The sequence below is a fragment of the Orbicella franksi genome, chromosome 5 (genome assembly GCF_964199315.1).
Source record: "Orbicella franksi chromosome 5, jaOrbFran1.1, whole genome shotgun sequence".
Classification (NCBI taxonomy): Eukaryota; Metazoa; Cnidaria; class Anthozoa; order Scleractinia; family Merulinidae; genus Orbicella; species Orbicella franksi.
Window position 1 is genome coordinate 30,792,954 of NC_138149.1, and position 17,639 is coordinate 30,810,592.

General features: G+C 39.7%; 1 protein-coding gene across 1 annotated transcript in view; it reads right to left on the reverse strand.

Moving 5' to 3' along the window:
- Window positions 1–17,639, reverse strand: part of LOC145488072 (uncharacterized) — a 50,749-nt gene that overhangs the window by 14,432 nt on the left and 18,678 nt on the right. Inside the window, exons 28-61 of the mRNA XM_081466853.1 lie at window positions 17,466–17,519; window positions 16,554–16,607; window positions 15,825–15,878; window positions 15,680–15,724; window positions 15,002–15,046; window positions 14,210–14,263; window positions 13,419–13,472; window positions 13,043–13,096; window positions 12,698–12,751; window positions 12,245–12,298; window positions 11,527–11,580; window positions 10,846–10,899; window positions 10,400–10,453; window positions 10,104–10,157; window positions 9,813–9,866; window positions 9,222–9,275; window positions 8,700–8,753; window positions 8,265–8,318; window positions 7,859–7,912; window positions 7,687–7,740; window positions 7,184–7,237; window positions 6,904–6,957; window positions 6,764–6,817; window positions 6,596–6,649; window positions 6,398–6,505; window positions 6,130–6,183; window positions 5,852–5,905; window positions 4,848–4,901; window positions 3,971–4,024; window positions 2,889–2,942; window positions 2,068–2,103; window positions 885–902; window positions 699–716; window positions 422–457 (exon numbers count right to left, since the gene is read on the reverse strand). Coding sequence (XP_081322979.1) covers window positions 422–457; window positions 699–716; window positions 885–902; window positions 2,068–2,103; window positions 2,889–2,942; window positions 3,971–4,024; window positions 4,848–4,901; window positions 5,852–5,905; window positions 6,130–6,183; window positions 6,398–6,505; window positions 6,596–6,649; window positions 6,764–6,817; window positions 6,904–6,957; window positions 7,184–7,237; window positions 7,687–7,740; window positions 7,859–7,912; window positions 8,265–8,318; window positions 8,700–8,753; window positions 9,222–9,275; window positions 9,813–9,866; window positions 10,104–10,157; window positions 10,400–10,453; window positions 10,846–10,899; window positions 11,527–11,580; window positions 12,245–12,298; window positions 12,698–12,751; window positions 13,043–13,096; window positions 13,419–13,472; window positions 14,210–14,263; window positions 15,002–15,046; window positions 15,680–15,724; window positions 15,825–15,878; window positions 16,554–16,607; window positions 17,466–17,519 — 1,764 coding nt within the window. The remainder of the gene's footprint in view (window positions 1–421; window positions 458–698; window positions 717–884; window positions 903–2,067; window positions 2,104–2,888; window positions 2,943–3,970; window positions 4,025–4,847; window positions 4,902–5,851; window positions 5,906–6,129; window positions 6,184–6,397; window positions 6,506–6,595; window positions 6,650–6,763; window positions 6,818–6,903; window positions 6,958–7,183; window positions 7,238–7,686; window positions 7,741–7,858; window positions 7,913–8,264; window positions 8,319–8,699; window positions 8,754–9,221; window positions 9,276–9,812; window positions 9,867–10,103; window positions 10,158–10,399; window positions 10,454–10,845; window positions 10,900–11,526; window positions 11,581–12,244; window positions 12,299–12,697; window positions 12,752–13,042; window positions 13,097–13,418; window positions 13,473–14,209; window positions 14,264–15,001; window positions 15,047–15,679; window positions 15,725–15,824; window positions 15,879–16,553; window positions 16,608–17,465; window positions 17,520–17,639) is intronic.

Genomic DNA, 17,639 nt, shown 5'->3' on the forward strand with positions numbered 1-17,639 from the left:
AAACGGATAGGCAAAAGAAATGAAGGCCTAGCACGCCGCGCTACGGAATGTCAGAATGACGTCAACTGGGATAACGCAAGGATCATAACTAAGAATAGAGGATTAGGACAAAAAAGGTTCACTAGCTAGGGAATCGAGTCATTACGTGTAAAAAAAAAACACCGTGGCATGAGATTACTGAACAATCTTGGCCTCCTTGAGGCATGGAAACCTACTCTAGATAGCTCTTTTGACCGTGACAAACATCGTATTTTTTCCATGCATTTAAGGTGATATACCGCATTGATGTAATATTCCTGATGTGACTATTAAGTATGTATTCTCGCGAATTTTTTTTCCATGGCTTTTGACATTTCGCGTAGCTGCGGCTGTGCGCAGGAGAATTTTAAAGATCACTTCCGCTAAACTATCACCAACTCACCGGAGGTCCAGGGGGACCGGGCGGGCCTGAGGGTCCCTGAATGAAAGAAAGACACGTTTCATGAGCTGTTAAATTAAAGTCTGGGCACACTTGGGGAGATTTTACCAGTATCTGGGGGATTTTGTCAACTTGAGTATCACGAATGCAAGACAGGTGCGATCTAAGGTTTAAAAGGCACACTTGTCCAACAAATAAAACATGAAAGAAGCCATAGACTTATGATTTAGAGAAATTTAAAGACAAAATAAGTTGGACGAAAACGCTTATGCAAAATTACCTGAAGGCCGTCTCGCCCCTAAAGATAGGAAAGAAAAAGGTGAAAAATAAGCGGTATCAACAGTTTAATAGTAGGGAAATTAACTCAACAGAATGATGCACAACATATATAAGGAGCTTCCGCAAAACTGCAGGTAGATTCAAGGGAAAAAGACTCATTAAAATATTTGGCCTTTGCATACTTTACCTGTGGTCCCGCTTTTCCCTTTAAAGAAATTGAGAAAAAAAAGCGTTCGGTTAACATAGTGATCTTTAGTTCCGTTGACTCTGTACTTAGACAACATTCCTATCACTGCACACACATTTTCTAATCACTGCATGTCACAGCGTCACAGATTACGATGTGTATGACTTAAGGACGTTCGCTTCCATCGTTACTGCGCATCCTCTTTGCGCGCAAAATTGATTTTTACGATAACTGCAGAAATTTTAGCGGCTCATTGGCTAATTTTCATTGTCAATAAGCGGACAGACGCATGAATTTATAATTTATGCGATGCGTCAACGAGCGAGTGTGGACAATTTGACAATTTGTTATTGTAAAACAAATTGACGTGAATTTTTCGTGAATGAATTTTGTCATAGCGTTGTCAAATAGCCGAGTGGATCTAGTTTAGTCAAGATTCATGGTCAAAATTCATGATCAATAACAGGACAGACGCATGAAAAACTGACGTAAATTTGTTAAGTCGCAACGTCACACACGTCATACAGCAAGGGCGCGCGCTACGGCAGAAATATAAGCAAGTATAGGGCTTGTCACCGGATGCGCTACCTTTGCCTGCAATTTACTCTCTTGGTTGCTTAGTGACCCCCATTTTTCTTTCCGTAAATCTATTCCTTTCTCGATTTTATTTATTTTAATCAAAAAAAAAAAAAAACGGGAAAAATCTGTATGTAAGAAGTTACAAATATTTCGCTTTTTCTGCTCTTATGTGAGCGGAAGTTTTCTTCGAATGTGGAAGGGCAAGGCTTATATTAATTCTTTTTCCAGGCCTATCCTACCTCAAGGAACAACATGAGCTCCAAAAGTTTACTTAGTATACTTAGTTGTGTTGAATTGAGTAGGTATACCCTTCTAAATTTCTCTAATGTAGCTTTTTTAATGGCCAACAGTTGTAAGCTAACATTGCCTTAAAATCTCTAAAATCTCTAAAAACGGATGGTCCTAATTAACGCGCCTTATCTCGAAAACGAGCGCGGTGACACCCCATTTTGGGAGGGTTTTTTGGCAAAAGTTGATCTTTACCTTACTTCGTGGTAAGTTTTAAAAAAAATCTGTCCGTGGGAACATTTTGGGCGCGAATGTCCTTGACTTGCAAGTCTGACTTAATTAGCTCACTAATAAAACACACAAAAACTTTTCATACTTTGTCTCCAATGAGTCCTAATGAGCCAGACAGACCCTGAAAAGGTTTTAAAACATCAATACTTCATACAGCGTCTCTATTCATAGCCATATCCATAAAGTACATACAGTAAGTTGATAAACAAAGAAAAATAAAAGTAGTTTCACACAATCAAAGGAGTGCTCGATACAAATACATACAGAGCGAAACACAGATTGAGATAGAAACTATAGTTACTCGAGTTTGACGTTTAAAGCGATCATCAGACTGTGCCCTTAGCAGCGGTTGAAACAAAATTCAAACTGACTCATGGAAGGTACGCAGTGATCCTGTGTCTGATTGGCTGCATAGAACTTATTCTCGTGCCTGCATTTTGTTACAAGTTCAGATCTTTTGTTTAGAAGCGTAGATTTGTCGTAGATAGTAAGTTGATATGAAACTAAATATAGTGTTTGCCAAAATGCAGCAATAGTAACTGATTAAGCTTTGCTTTTCCTCACGACTGCTCAAGGGTTCAAGATCTAAAAGAGATAAACTTAAATTCAAGAGAAAATGATAATTTTTCAAACAACAGTCCTAAAGACAAAGTGAACAAAATAGTTTCGTTCGGCGACAGAAACAAAGAGAGAACAATTACTACGCTAGATTTTTACACAAGCAACGAAAGTGCTGCCTAACAGCAGGTATTAAATTGGTTTCATCCGTAAACGTTAATTTCATCCGTAAAGTTAGATCTACACCAAGTGGAAACTGACTCTGGAACTGAAACGATTCAGCGATCCTTTTATCACTCGCATGTTTTTACACAGTCAGGTGGCATGTAACACACGGCTTTTACTCACAATAGCTCCCTGCCGTCCGGGAGTTCCCTGGCTTCCTCCTATGCCATCTGGACCCTAAGGATGCAAAGTGAAAAAGGTATCCTGTAAATGCTATTCAGACCGGGAGTTTTTGGTACGTCGTGAAATGTATCCTGTGAGCCCAACAAAAAGACATGGCGATGTCATGTGACATTAGAATTACGTCATGATAACCGGGAAGCCGCTATCTAGGGGTTACAATTTTAAATTTCTCAATATTTAACATGGTGTCAAAAAGCCACCAAACTGCAACTAAAGTAATCTGAGCTAATCTAAAGATGTTTCAGAAACACTGAAAATGTGAAAATTTCTACAAGAAATGAAAACATTATTCCATTACACAAATTTGTTCCGCAAGTTGTGGCTAAGTTTTTAATTGTGAAATGCGATTCCTAATTTGGCAATTTCAACTCGTCCTCTCCTTGATTTCTCGTAATCTGCTGACAAACAGTCGTTCAGAATTAAAAGAAGCTCCTGACGGCCCTGCGAGGAAGGTCTAGAATTCATCGCAACAAATACAAGGATGGCTGTACAAAAGCGAAAAGAATTGTCACATTCTGATTGGTTGTTTGTTTGTAAACTTAAGACTAAACCATGAACCCTGCTTGGCTATAACTATAGTTAGTCTGTTTTGTTTTGGATCACCGAGACGTAAATTTTCTAACTATAGTTAGAGCGAACAGAGAAGCGGTCCATGAGTTTTTTTCCTTTTTATTGTACTTCATTTTATCTAGAGAAATGAAAACTGAAACTTATCAAAACTCAAATGGAATTTGGCAACTTGATCGAACAAATTTGAAGTTGCTTCCAGCAAGCTCTCGATCAATATTAGGACACTGAGTTTCCATCAAAAGAACATCCGGTTTGACACAACGCCCATAATTAAATTATCCACTAAAGAACAGGCCTAGGGTGCCATGACTAAATATATTTTGAAAGGGATCATTTGGCCTATATGGGAGATTTAATATCTTACCCATTATCCTATCTTGGTATTGAGAAAACGTTTAAAAATACTTTGTGAATAGGGTTCTTGAAAAGTACGTTTAACACAAACATTTCACCTGCTCTCCAAGTTGTCCCATTGGTCCCGGGAGACCGATTTCGCCTGGGGGGCCCTGCATGAAGTAGTGAAATGTCAGAAATAGCATGGATAAAGACTAAAGGAATAAGAGTGGGGTGAGTGACTCAGCTATTCTCAGTCCAGTCTTGGAGATGTTAAGTATGTAATATATCAAATACGATAGACCGTGTTTGACCATATTTTCAAACACTGAGAAGAGAGTTGAAAATTCGACGCCTAGCGGAGTACTTTTGACGACCTTCGAGGTGTTTGGAAATGTGGTTAAACACTGTCTTGAGTGTTTGTTATATCTTCTAAATCGAAACTAAAAATAAAGAGGAAACGGAGAAATAAAATCATAAAAATCCATGCTAATTAAGATCAGATATCCAAACACCGTCACGTTCATAATTTTCTTTGCTGAGACTTGATGAGTTGTTAATGAGTTTGAGGAAATCTGCAGGTCTGTAGTAGCTGTGATATCAGTGCATTCAACAGGACCGTTAGATGCACTATACTATACTACGTTGCTATAAGAATCAGTCTTATTGGCAGTAACCCAAGAACATTTACCCCTGTGCAAGTTTAGAACCTTGAGACTGTTGAATGAAGTTCCGACATGAGCGCATGTAGACTTCTAAAAGTTTCAAGTCAACCCTAAATGACAATCCACACGCGACAACAGAGCCACATCGATTAAGATAGTTTGACGAGTACAGAACTACTTAGGGTAGAAAAATACTGAATTTGAAGAACACAGTGCTACTTCGGGTAGAGAAATACTGAACTTGAAGATCACAGTGCTACTTTGAGTGGCAAAATACTGAATTTGAGGTATCTAAGGGGTAATAGAATTTATAAAGTATGACGTCACTTACCTGTGGACCATCAAATCCCATGGGGCCTTGCTCGCCTCTATCACCTCTGTCACCCTGTAAATGCAACGGATTTTAAGTCACGTGAAGGTCTAATGAACATGAAAATAAAGCGGAGTTCAGGGAAGTTTTGACTCTTCCGGGCAAAGTTTCAATGAATATAAAATCCGGTCGAGTTTAGAGCAAGTTTTGAACGCAGACTAAGGACATAAATAAGCTTGACATTAGCTTTTCGATACGATGTATTTAGTAAACCTCTACAAAACAACAACACGAACGAAACATTGAATTACGACGAACACTTTCTTTTATATTGCTTTTATGTTTGTACTTTAACTACACTTGCTACTTGCTGTACTTGCTTGCTATGGGGCAAGTAAGCTAAGGCCGAGGGTGTATAAGGGGTAACGTTGCCCGCGCACTGCCAGACGGGACGGGACGGGACGGGATGGGATGCCGTAAAGCAAGGGTTACTCCCTATGTTTTGTCAGTTTCCCCTTACAGTTCGTCGCAAAAATGAATAATTAAATTATCTGGGCTCAAAAGAGACACTGAAAGTAAAGCACATGTTCCCGATTAGCATTGTAACCAGGACCCTCTTGATGAAGAATGTAACGCTGCGTTGGTAAGGAACCATATTTTAGCGTCAGCTCGCTGATTGCTACGCGGCGTACCAAATACCAAGTGTATCGGTCACCACTCTGTAGTATTCACCATCGCGTACATCTCCACTTTGTACTAAGACACCACCAGCCGCTCCTCGAAAGTAGCGATCTTCCGAAAGTAACGGCTCATAAACCATGAGAGAAGGAAGCTACTAGAAGAAAGAAGCTACTAAGAAGAAGGAAGCTACTAGAAGGTATTCCAGAGACTGAAGCGATGTTTGTTTCAATAACATGTTAAAAGTAAAATAATTTCTAAACAATTTTTGTGGCGATAAGAAATGGCTCAAGTCTCAAAGTAACGAGGGTCGTTACTTTCGGAAATATACAGTAGTATCACGTGACCTTTTCTCCCGATATTCCTCTCTCGCCAGCTTCTCCCTGTTCACCAGTCTCTCCCTGTAAAATAAAGAATTTCCGCGTCGTTACTCTCTTTTTTTGTTATTCTTATAACACCGTTTAGTTTTTCAGGCTGAAATATAGTATACAACAAAAATCCAACACTTTAAACCCTAAAATAATACAGAAGTAGAGAAGTTGTTTTTCGTGTTAAAGTGATAGGATTGAAATATTCGATCTAATCGATCGCTTGTGGTTGGCATTTAATTTTTTCAAATACGTACCTTTGTCCCCTGTCGCCCAAGCAACCCTGTGTCACCCATCGGTCCATCCAAACCCTTAAAAAGAAAGCAAGGATTGACAGAGCCAGTATAAGTAGCAGAATTTTATAACAATGAGATGCATTTTTAACGCGGTACAGAGACAAGACACACCTGATTACACAATAGCCTCGAAAAGTTTACATAAAACACAAGATATACTCAACAACAACAAGTGTGACAATAATCTAGTTACACAGCAACTGATGTCACGCTACACCCTAATACTCACGTCACTTCCATAACTTCCCGCGGATCCTCGATACCCGGGGGGTCCCGATATTCCTTTGGCTCCTGACAGACCAGAGATACCTGCCATACCGGTTGACCCAGGAAGGCCCTGAAATAAATAGGATATCAATTCAACGTTGATTTCTAATCATGTAACAAGAAGGCGTGGCAGAGCTAGAATGAACGCTGGCCAGTTTACCTTTTCGCCGCGTTTGCCGGTGGCTCCTTTGGGTCCTTTCTTTCCTGGGGAACCCTAGAAAAGAAATTACCAATAACACAAGAATCACAGAATTGTTTATCAGTTTTTATTACTACACCACTATATCTACCAAGGTTTATTTTCAAGTCCAACCGTTTTATTTCGTACCTCATCCGCCTTGTCTCCGCGCTTTCCATTCCTTCCAGGAAGTCCAATATTGCCCTAACAAATCAAAAAACCAAAACAAAATGCTTCTGTCCTGTCGATAAAATAAAACATAGTTTAAATAACAATCCAGACAATCGAACCTGTTTTCCCGAAGAGCCATCTTCACCGTCACTTCCTGGGTCTCCTCTTTCGCCCTTTTTAAAAACACATTTTACTATTATTATTAAACACTATTTTATAAATACGAAACAAAAGTTACATTTCATCACAAAAACACAAAGTTACATTTCCAATAATAATAGTACAAGAAATACACATAAAGAAAAACAACAAACTGGTAAAACCCATATCAGTAGTCGATATATGACAATACAGTACGCTACAGAGCGTTCATACTCAACAGGCAACAGTTTGCCAAACCTTTGATCCCTGATTCCCAATCTTTCCAGCTGATCCTCGGCCACCAATCAGTCCCTAAGAGGATAAAACGTTTAAAGCTCATAACAATTATACGTCTTCATCTATTTACCCTAAAATTCCAAGGAATTCAGTCGCAAACCCTTTGCAAACGCGTTATTGATCTAGTGGTTTCTTCGTCTTAAAGTTCCTAATTTCGTTTTTAATTTCATATTGGACGAAGATATAACTTCTCAGAAACTTTAATTAGTTTAGTTTTAATTACTTCGTTGACCATACGAAGTTAAAACATTCAAATTGAGAAATTCCATAATTTTGATAACCTAACTCCAGAGGTGTTGATTAATTTCCCTATAATTAAAGCAAGGTATAATTCTGACACTAAAGCTAAGACTAAACCTTCTATTTTGTGTTACCCTCTATAAATAAAGTTGATTATTATTATTAATAATAATACAGCGGTACCGTAAAGACAGATGGCAAGAAAACAAAGAAAGATAACTCACAATTGGTCCTTTATTGCCAGAGGGTCCAACTGAGCCAGGTACCCCCGCAGGGCCCTGTTGAAGTAAATATGGCATTTATGGTTCTCAACACGAACTGCATGATGACTTTCGTAGACGTTTTGGTTATCAACCTGACCGGGTAAACATAACAATAGTATTGCCATATTCCTACCTGGACACCGTTTTGTCCTGCCGAACCAGGGTTCCCAACTGAGCCAACAGAGCCCTAAAATTAAACCCAAACAATTTACGTTAAAAGATATAAAGAAACATCCGCCGATACAACTAAAAAACAGAAGAGACTTGTACTCTGGTGAACGTGTTAAATACAAAAAGACTTGCCGTCAGAAATATCATCATATTTGACGTAACATTTGAATTTGCAGGATATCCCGACGGAAGCATTGCCATACTGATCACGTGAACTAAACGTCGACGGCAGATTGTTCACTTGGCAAGGCAGGTTATTGCCGAGAGAAGAACTGTCACATGACAGGAGAGCTTATTGACGACAGGAGAAAAGTCACATGACAGGATAGTTTATTGCCGACAGGACTGGCACGTGCACAGGAACTTACGGGAAATCCTGATTCACCTTTGGAACCTGGAGTACCAACATCACCGGCAGATCCCTGTCAATGTGACCAAATTAATTAATTAATTAATTAATTATATATAAGTACGTAAGCAATAAGATAAAGGAAAATAAGTAATTATATAATCAATCAGTACTAAAACTCTAATACCATATAATTAATAGGGGGGCATCATCGGAAGATGTTATATCGTACTTTGATAGTTAACATAGTTAACATTCCGTGCGGGCAGTGAAATGGAGGTTGGCTGGCTTAATTTCCAGAAACATATTAGGGGTTATAACTGGGATTGTAAAGATAGATGTGACTTTTTGTACTCGTACTCGTTCGATAACAAGCAATAAGTCTGCTTACCCTATTACCTCAAGTCCATTTTTTTCACTCGTTCAATCTCAAACGATAAAACACGTCGTTTACCTTCAACCCATTTTGTCCCGGCACGCCAGAAATTCCTTTAGATCCAGGATCGCCCTGAAATAGAAAATACTTTTGAAGGTGAAGGCCATAAAAGAATCTATTAAAAAAATCAAGGGTGAACATCGTGATATATCTTCCATGTTTATCACCATTAACATATCCACGTCGTCAGATATTTTAACACATCTTAGAAATTCTCGTCCTTCAGGTTCCTGACATATCCGTATTTTGAGTTACGTACAAAATTACCTTTACATTGAAGGAAAACTGGAAATAGTTGTTTACTACGATAGAAAAACACCAAAGAGATAATAATAAACCATAAAGGAACAAGGATGGTTAAGGATGGAGAAGATTGACACGGATTACAAACGACGAACTTGAAAATTTAAGCAACCCCTTTAACCTTCAGAAGTAAGAAACCATGATCAACGTCTCTTGTCACAAGTTAGAACGCAACCGCGCAACCGCGTACTGTCTGAACTGATATAAGTCTTATCCAAGCTCTCCAAAGGTTCTTACCAATTGTCCAGGCTCTCCCGGAATCCCCTTAGCTCCAGGGAGTCCTGACACGCCCTGTTGAAAGAAAAGAAAGGAACACATAAAACAAATTTTAGGATTGACTTTCAGTGCCATATGACATCAGACATGAAGGCATTTCAGGCCACATTTTGATACTTCCTGAACCTGTAAAGCATATCCAAGCCGCCATATACGGTAGATCAAGATCAAGATATGTCGGATCTGAACGCTAGTACAACAGCCTTGTTGACGAGAAGTAGCATTTTGACCAAGGAGGTTCAGTTAATTGAGCACATACAAGTATTTACCGAACCTGTCCATCATAGCTGCCAGCTGCTACCAAACATATTTTGTTCGTGTACAATGTTATTTCAGAATTTGCGCAAGATATGTCGAGCTATGCTAGTCGTTTGATTTGGCTATTCTATCGAGTAACTCGCCAAATAAATATAACAATAAAAAAGAATAAATATTTTCTGAGTTTTAATACAAGCGAGGGAGAACGTGAAGCCGTTTGCCATAGATTTAAGAGGTGTTAGGCGTTCCTGGAAACTTAATCTTATATTTCTTTATTTTGTTGTCATTACAAACCTCTTGACCTCTACTACCAGTTTCTCCCTTTCCACCAGTTGGTCCTGCACTTCCCTGACAAAACAAAAACACAATAAAACCACTGTAATTAATTATTAACATTATTACATTTGTACCTTGTTTAATAATTAGTACACTAGTACTAGTGCATTTCAGATTTGAATTGCTCTATATGACGTTACGAATATGTTTCTGGTTACTGACATTATAAATTCTTTCGCACAATTCAGTTATTTTAGAACTGTGTTCACGTAAGGAGTTGTGTCAAGTAAGCAAAGAAATAATTGTAACCTGTTCTCCTGGTTCTCCTCCTTCACCCAAAGTTCCATCTTCTCCACTCGGACCCTGAATTTCAGTCACAGTGATAAAAAGCATTGGCACACAAATACAGGTCTTCTTTGAGGTTTGAAGTACAAGAAGTACAAGGAGGAAAGGTGGGGACTCTCTGAACAACACTCACTTTAATCTAAACGAGGTGCACGTTGTTTTCAAATCCAGCTTTCAAAATATCAGTTTTGGTTATTACTTACAAACAGCACAGTGGATCGAAGTCAAAGATTAAACAACAAACAAGAAGATTTTCTTACTTTGACTCCTTGAAGTCCTATTGGTCCCTGCAGTCCTATCTCTCCCGTGGGACCCTGGGTAATAAGTACAAACGACAGCTACTTTCTCCTTACAACTCTATGCATTTCCAAGGAGACAGGAAATGAAATTACAACAACAACTTGATTAACTTGTCTAGGTAAAATAGCTGAGGGTGAAACCCTATACTAATTGGGGACATCTAGAAAAGGAACTATTTACTGCATTAAAGTTAGAATTAAGGATCTATTAAAGAACATCATCACTTAAACGGCACTGACATGAAGTCAGCTTAAGGAGATAATCGAGAGAGAAGCTGCAGAGAGAATTGAGAACAAAGCCAGTAAAGTCGTGTGATTTAAATCAACAGAGTTGGTTTGGATAAATAGCCAGCAACCAGCTGTGAGAATGCTGTTAGCATTCACCTCAGTGAATCATTCTCTCTCACCGTTTGACCTCCGTAGCCTGTACGACCTTTTATTCCTGTATCTCCTTTTTCTCCCTAAAACAGAGAGGCACGGTTAATAAGTATGGGTAATCAAATGGTGACGAGTGAAATAAGCAAAGAATTTCACGTGCGTCTTGTCAAAATTCTAATAATTTCCCGAACCTTCAGGTGAGGGAAATTAGAATTAGAATTTTGAGAAAACTGTAGGTTTACATGTTTTGTAAGGTATGGAGTTCTACTCGCGCGTGCTGAAGACTCGGCTGTGTTATATCATCAGTTCGTGTTGACTCATTTCCAGTTTCTCCTGATAATAGAAATGTACAATCATTGTGAGAGGCGCGATGGCCTCATGGTTGCTGCACTCGTCTCCAGATCGAGTGGTCCGGTTTCGACCCCAGCCAGGGGACATTGTGTCGTGTTCTTGGGCAAGACACTTTAATCTCACAGTGCTTGTCTCCACCCAGGTGTACAAATGGATACCAGCGAATTTAATGCTGGGGGTAACCCTGCAATAGACTAGCATCCATTTAGGGGGAGTAGAAATACTCCTAGTCGCTTCATCCTACGGAAACCGGGATAAGCTCCAGCCTGATGAGCCACTTGGCGTATGCAGACTTAACCTTACCTACCTACAATCATTGACATACAAATTTACACATGGTGTTGAATATCTGGTCGTACCGTCTTTCCTTGAGTTCCGTGCAATCCCGCTAAACCATTATCACCTGGCTGTCCCTGAAATCATAACAGCACCATGAACATAACTTAACACAAGAAAGCATCCTCAGCTGTTAAAGGACTGCAAGAAGGAGTTTCTATTTGCAAGGAGGGGGGGCTGAAACATTCTACGTCTGTAAGTTCCCTGCCTTCTCTTTACATATAGGAACTTTTTTAACGATCTCGAGTACTGACTGCTTACATATACAACTGCACTTATTGGGTTTTTGTATCGTAATTTTCGATTTAGCTTTGTGTTTAGTCAAGATTTCTGTATAGGGTTAGGCCAAACGTCGGACTATACATGAGACGAACTAAACTAAGTGAATTAAGTTCCTCATAAGTTTGACGTTTGACTGAGTTAATCCGAACACGTTTCATCCGTTTGCTTCGGACGGATAGAACTTGTCGGTCGATCTAAATTTAATTAAGTTCGACGTTTGACCCAACGGTCGAGCTTTACCCGTTTCGATCGACTCAAATTACAATTTAGTTCGTGTTATGTGAAGTTTGACGTTTGACCTGAGCCTTAAACCCAGCTGTTTAGTACTTTTTATCTTAGCATATTTATTTTACACGAACCACTGAAAACAATACTTGTGACGTGGGCACCCTGTTTAAATATCTTTATCAAGTTCATCCGAAAGAACATAGTCAAGCACATTAATAAATAAGAGGTTACCCTGTTTCCTTGGTCACCGGTTTCCCCTTGCTTTCCATTTTCACCTCTTACTCCCTAAAATATAACAACTTAAACATGTTAATAACAATGTAAGAAAATTAAAGTAGAGCGGTATATTGACAGTAGAAAGTAATCAAGTTAAGACCAAGTGTGACCTGCCGTAAGGGGGGTAGAGTGGGTTCGTGTTCTCTCGGCTTTATGCTTTCTTTGTAAACCCGCTCTAACAAGGAATAATACCTTTTCTCAATTTTTGTTTTTGCAGGTCAGTCTTTACAAACGTGGACGAATTTTAAATTAGGTATTGGTATTACCAACCTTAACTTATCTTGTTACTCAGACTGTAGATTATAACTAACAATTCCTTTAGAGCTTTCTGAGTTTCAGTCTAACATCTTAATTAAATGAATATATTATTTGTACTTCTACTTTAAAACGGCTAAAGTACACTCTGACCTTCTGTCCTCTAGTTCCTGGTTGGCCTGGCCTGCCAGCGGAACCCACAAGTCCCTGGAACGAGTACAACAGTAACAACTTATCATGAAACTACCCCGAACATAACACAGACATGCCAAGCTTTGTTTCAACAAACGTCAGAGATGAGTGGCCCTTAACACCCGTTTAACTCCTCCGTAAAAAAAAAAACTAAATTAAGCGAGGTAGTGTTGGCAAATATAGATAGATAAATAGCTTTATGGTGTTACGAGATAAGATAAGGTAAAGCGTTCTAAGTGCTTCCAGCTTTTAGTGGCAGCGGATAACGGAAAAACACAATTAATGATTCGGAAAAAAAGACATTACCATTTCTCCTTTCCCTCCACGCTCTCCCAGCTGTCCCGCGGCTCCTATAGCACCCTGAGAGTAATACATAAATAATTAAATAGTTCGGGACAACGGGCAATTTCCTGTATGAGACGAACCTTGAGGGAATCATGGTAGTTGTTTTCATCATCTTGGAATGGATAATTGTTTTAATGACTACAACTACCATGATTCTCCTGCAGGCACGTCTCACGAGGGAATTGCCCATTAGATATTTTCTGGAAAGTTTTTAAACTTCCAAGTGACGTAGCAAGACATCATAGTACTAGCAATATTGGCGTTACAGAGATGAACTTATGTCGTCGGTTATGCCGAAGTAAAATAAATGAAACAACAAATGCAAATCTTTTCTCACCCTTGGACCTTGTCCTCCGTCCTGACCTATTAATCCTACAGGTCCAGGCGGTCCCTACAAACAATAAGAGAGAAATGACATGACATGACTGACTGGCTGACTGGCTGGCTGACAGAATGACAGACTGACTGACTGTCTGACTGACTGCCTGACTAACTAACAAGATTACGACAACAACAACAATCTTTATTTCGTGCCCAGAAAAATTTTACAATAAAAATAAATACATGCAATGTGAAAAAATAACAATGAAAAACAGAGCACAGCCACTTAGAAATAGCTAAGGCTAATCGAGCCAAGTGGCTGACATACATACATGTTTTCTCGAGGCTTGCGGGGAATATCTCAGGCGTGTCTTGACTTTTCGTCTAATACATACTTGCTACTCGTGTTTATACCATATCATGCCATAGAAAATACAGCCAATCAGAATACAGGAAAGCCGTTGTATCCTCGACGGTACTACACCCAGCCTTCCCATCATGTACCACGCATATGTCGCATTGATTGTGTTCGCCACTGTATTTTCTATGGCATGATATAAAAGAGTTATACAACGCTCTCTTGTGGTATACCATGGAATATCCCACTTGCCACTTGTATTTTCTTGGTATACAAAGTCGCGCTAAGGCGCGTGCGTACACCGAGAAACTACAAGTGAATCGTGTGATATTCCATAACTAGTCAGATTTATACATGAAAATTAAGTTACTCTCGAATGGTATTTCACCGTATGCCACTTGAAACCATTTTGTAACTAGGATATATTTGGTGTATACATCAAGTCTAACCATATTTCCTGGTCTTCCGATGTTTCCTTGAGCACCCTGTGGACCAACGTCACCCTGAAGAAGTTTAAAGATCATGAATATCAGCATTAAAGAATCGACAATCACATTACCTTATTATTACGTAATAACTTCGCCCTAAATAACTGATTCCGGTGGGAAAATATTTTGGCAGTTCAATTGAAAAGTAAAAATATTACTACATGTTTTTCCGGCGCCTAAGAGCGATTTCATCCAGAAATGATAAAATTTAACAATCCCAATTCCAAGGCTGTGGTAATAAGGATTACATTAGCATGTTACTCCCTGGGGGACTCCCATATAAAAAAGACGGGGGTGCTCGTCAGAAATTTTAAAAAGAACCCCTAAGAGGTACCAAGATCCTGTTTTGTGGGGGGGTGGTTCCACCTTTTTTTCCCCCTAATAGGTACCCATTCTAAAACATCACATTACCTCCTGTCAGACGTTTATCGGCTCAGTAATCCCTAACAGATACCGCGAAAGCTCTCGCTGTGGACTTTTTGAGGCTGAACACCCTAAGAAGTACCAATCCGCTTTCTTAACCGCTAAAAGGTATGACGAGTACCCCAGTCCTTTTTATATGGGAGTTCCCCCGGGATGTTACTAGGACTTCCTGTGGCTCTGCCAGAGTATTTTTGCACTATTTTGCAATCCAACAAAGACTGCGATAACGTATATCGTTCGCTGGCTTGAATGCGCCCAGAATCTCCCCTATCACAAACAAATCTAGAAGATCTCTATTCAACTGTGCTAAACATAAAAAGCTTTACGTACCCTTTCCCCTGCCGCGCCGTTTTTACCAGGAAGACCAGCATTTCCCTGTAAGGTAATCGATACGATATTTAAGCTGGTTTTGTTTCTCAGTGCATTTGATTGGGTCGTGACTTTAACTAGAGCGAATGGTTTCATTCTCCGTTCCATGCAATCCTCATGTAACAGCCTCGCATTTTTCCACTAGACGAAGGTAAATTGATCCACATCAAATCAGCTTACAAATTGGATACATGGGGCAACCTTTCAATTTCATCATCATCGTTATCGTCTGATCATGGTATGTGGAACAGGGATGGCGCAGTGGTGAGAGCGCTCGCCTCCCACCAATGTGGTCCGGGTTCGATTCCGGCCCAGTGCCAAATGTAGGTTGAGTCTGTTGTTGTTTCTCGCCTTGCTCTGAGAGTTTTTCTCCGGGTTCTCTGGTTTTCCTCGCTTCACGAAAAACAAAAATTTACAAATTCCAATTCGACCAGAATATAAGACCCGCATGAAAACCAGCTCAGGCTGATCTGGCTTCCTCTCTAAATATTGTAATTTTTTTTATTACTTTTATGGTAAAAATAACAATAACAATTTGCATTCTTAAGCCTGGAAGTGGTAGATTAAGACAAGCATTTTACATTTCTTCTTTTGCGAAATAAGTTAGCCATATTTCATTCTCCAAAGTAAAAGCCCTACCTCTTTTCCAGGAATACCATATTCACCTCGATCGCCTTTTAAACCCTGAAAGAGAATTAAATAGCTCGCACATTTGTAAAGAGCTCATGTGGTTTAGAAACCAGTACTACATATACTAAACAATCCATAATTTTTGATTACTTACTATTTTGCCCTGTTCACCTCGTTCTCCTATATCTCCAACAGAACCTATTTCGCCCTTTCAAGTGGATAAAAGTACAATACACGGCTCAGAAAACAAGTATGTAAATACACAAGAGCTTTATGTAGGAGTTAACCTGATCGTGAAATTATATGTGATAGTCTTTTATCACATTTCCAAGCCCAAGAAGAGAGTTGAAAATACGACTCGCAGCGCAGCATATTCTGATGAACTTCGAACCCGGGGGACCCCCATAATAAAGGACGGGGATGCTCGTCGTCTCGTCGTACCTTTTAGGGGTTAAAAAAGCGTTTTTGGTACCTCTTGAGGTGTTCAGTCTCAAAAGGTCCACACCGGAGCTTTTCAGTACCTTTTAGGGTATTGTGTTATGTTGTGTTATGACAGGAGGTAGTGTGTTGTTTTAGAATCGGTACCTCTTAGGGGTGATAAAAAAAATTCAAGCCACGCCCACAAACCATTATCTTGGTACCTCTTAGGGGTTATTTTTAAAATGTACGACGAGCGTCCCCGTTCTATTTATATAGGGATCTCCGCCTGCCCCACTCCCCCCCCCCCCTCCTCGAGACTTTGAGGTGCTTGGAAAGTTGATGAAATACTGGTTGGAGTTCAGTTCGGGCATCGAAGTCAAAACTGAAGATACAACTAAGAAACGAAATGACTGTTAAAGAACTGGATGAAGTATTTGTTTTAATTTAGGTCAACATTTCTTACCACATCTCCAGGGAGCCCTTGTTCTCCGTTTTCACCACCAGGTCCCGCGCGTCCCTAAAGTGTAAGACTGTTATTGTTATCCCTATCAGTTGTCACCAATCTATCTCACCCTTAACATAATGAAATGTAGCAGAAAAACTCTGCTAAGATTATAAGACATTGGTCGTGACTAGTACTTTCAATACAACACAAGAAGCTCCATACTACATACAATTGTCCTCCACCGTTCTTCCTGGATATAAATACCGTTTTGCAATGTAAGAACTCGCCCCGGCCAAACGATCACAACTTTTCAACACAACATATCCCAACATCGTTGGCTTAGCATTTTCAATCTCCGGCCAAACGATCGCAACATGTCAACGCAACATATCGCAACATTGTTGGGCGCAACATGTTGCGTGCGTTTGACCACCGTGTTGCGATGTGTTGCGACATGTTGGGTGTTGTTGGCTCAAGCTTGAAAATGGTCAAATTTGAGCCAACAACACCCACCATGTCTCAACACATCGCAACACGGTGGCCAAACGCACGCAACATGTTGCGCCCAACAATGTTGCGATATGTTGCGTTGACATGTTGCGATCGTTTGGCCGGGGCTTAAGTCTACTGGTAATTAGCTTAACTTTGTCTATTTCTATTATTTTGTGTTTTTGTCTATGTTTGTTTGTTTGTTTGTTTGTGCCCCCTGACCTAAACATGTAAATATCTTTTCTTTTAACTGACTACTTGGCATTTTTACCTCTTACGTCATTTCGGGTAGCCAGCACCCCTATCACTTTTGTGTTTACTCTAGCAAAACATTGTAATTTCTAACTCTGGGGTAAAATAATGTTTTTGTTGTAGTTGCTCTTGTTTGTTTGTTTGCTGTTAGAAGTCTACAATGTGCTTCAACTTGTAATTCTTCCATACCACAGGTCCGACGTTTCCTGGTTTTCCAGCCTCGCCTAGTGGCCCTCTGTTTCCCTGAACAGAGAATATTCATTTACAGTTTCACACTAACATCTGTACAAGTGCGATATAACGAGCTCGTGATCAGGTAGTGCCCAGTTATTCAGGCATTTCTGTATATTTTGACTAAACGTT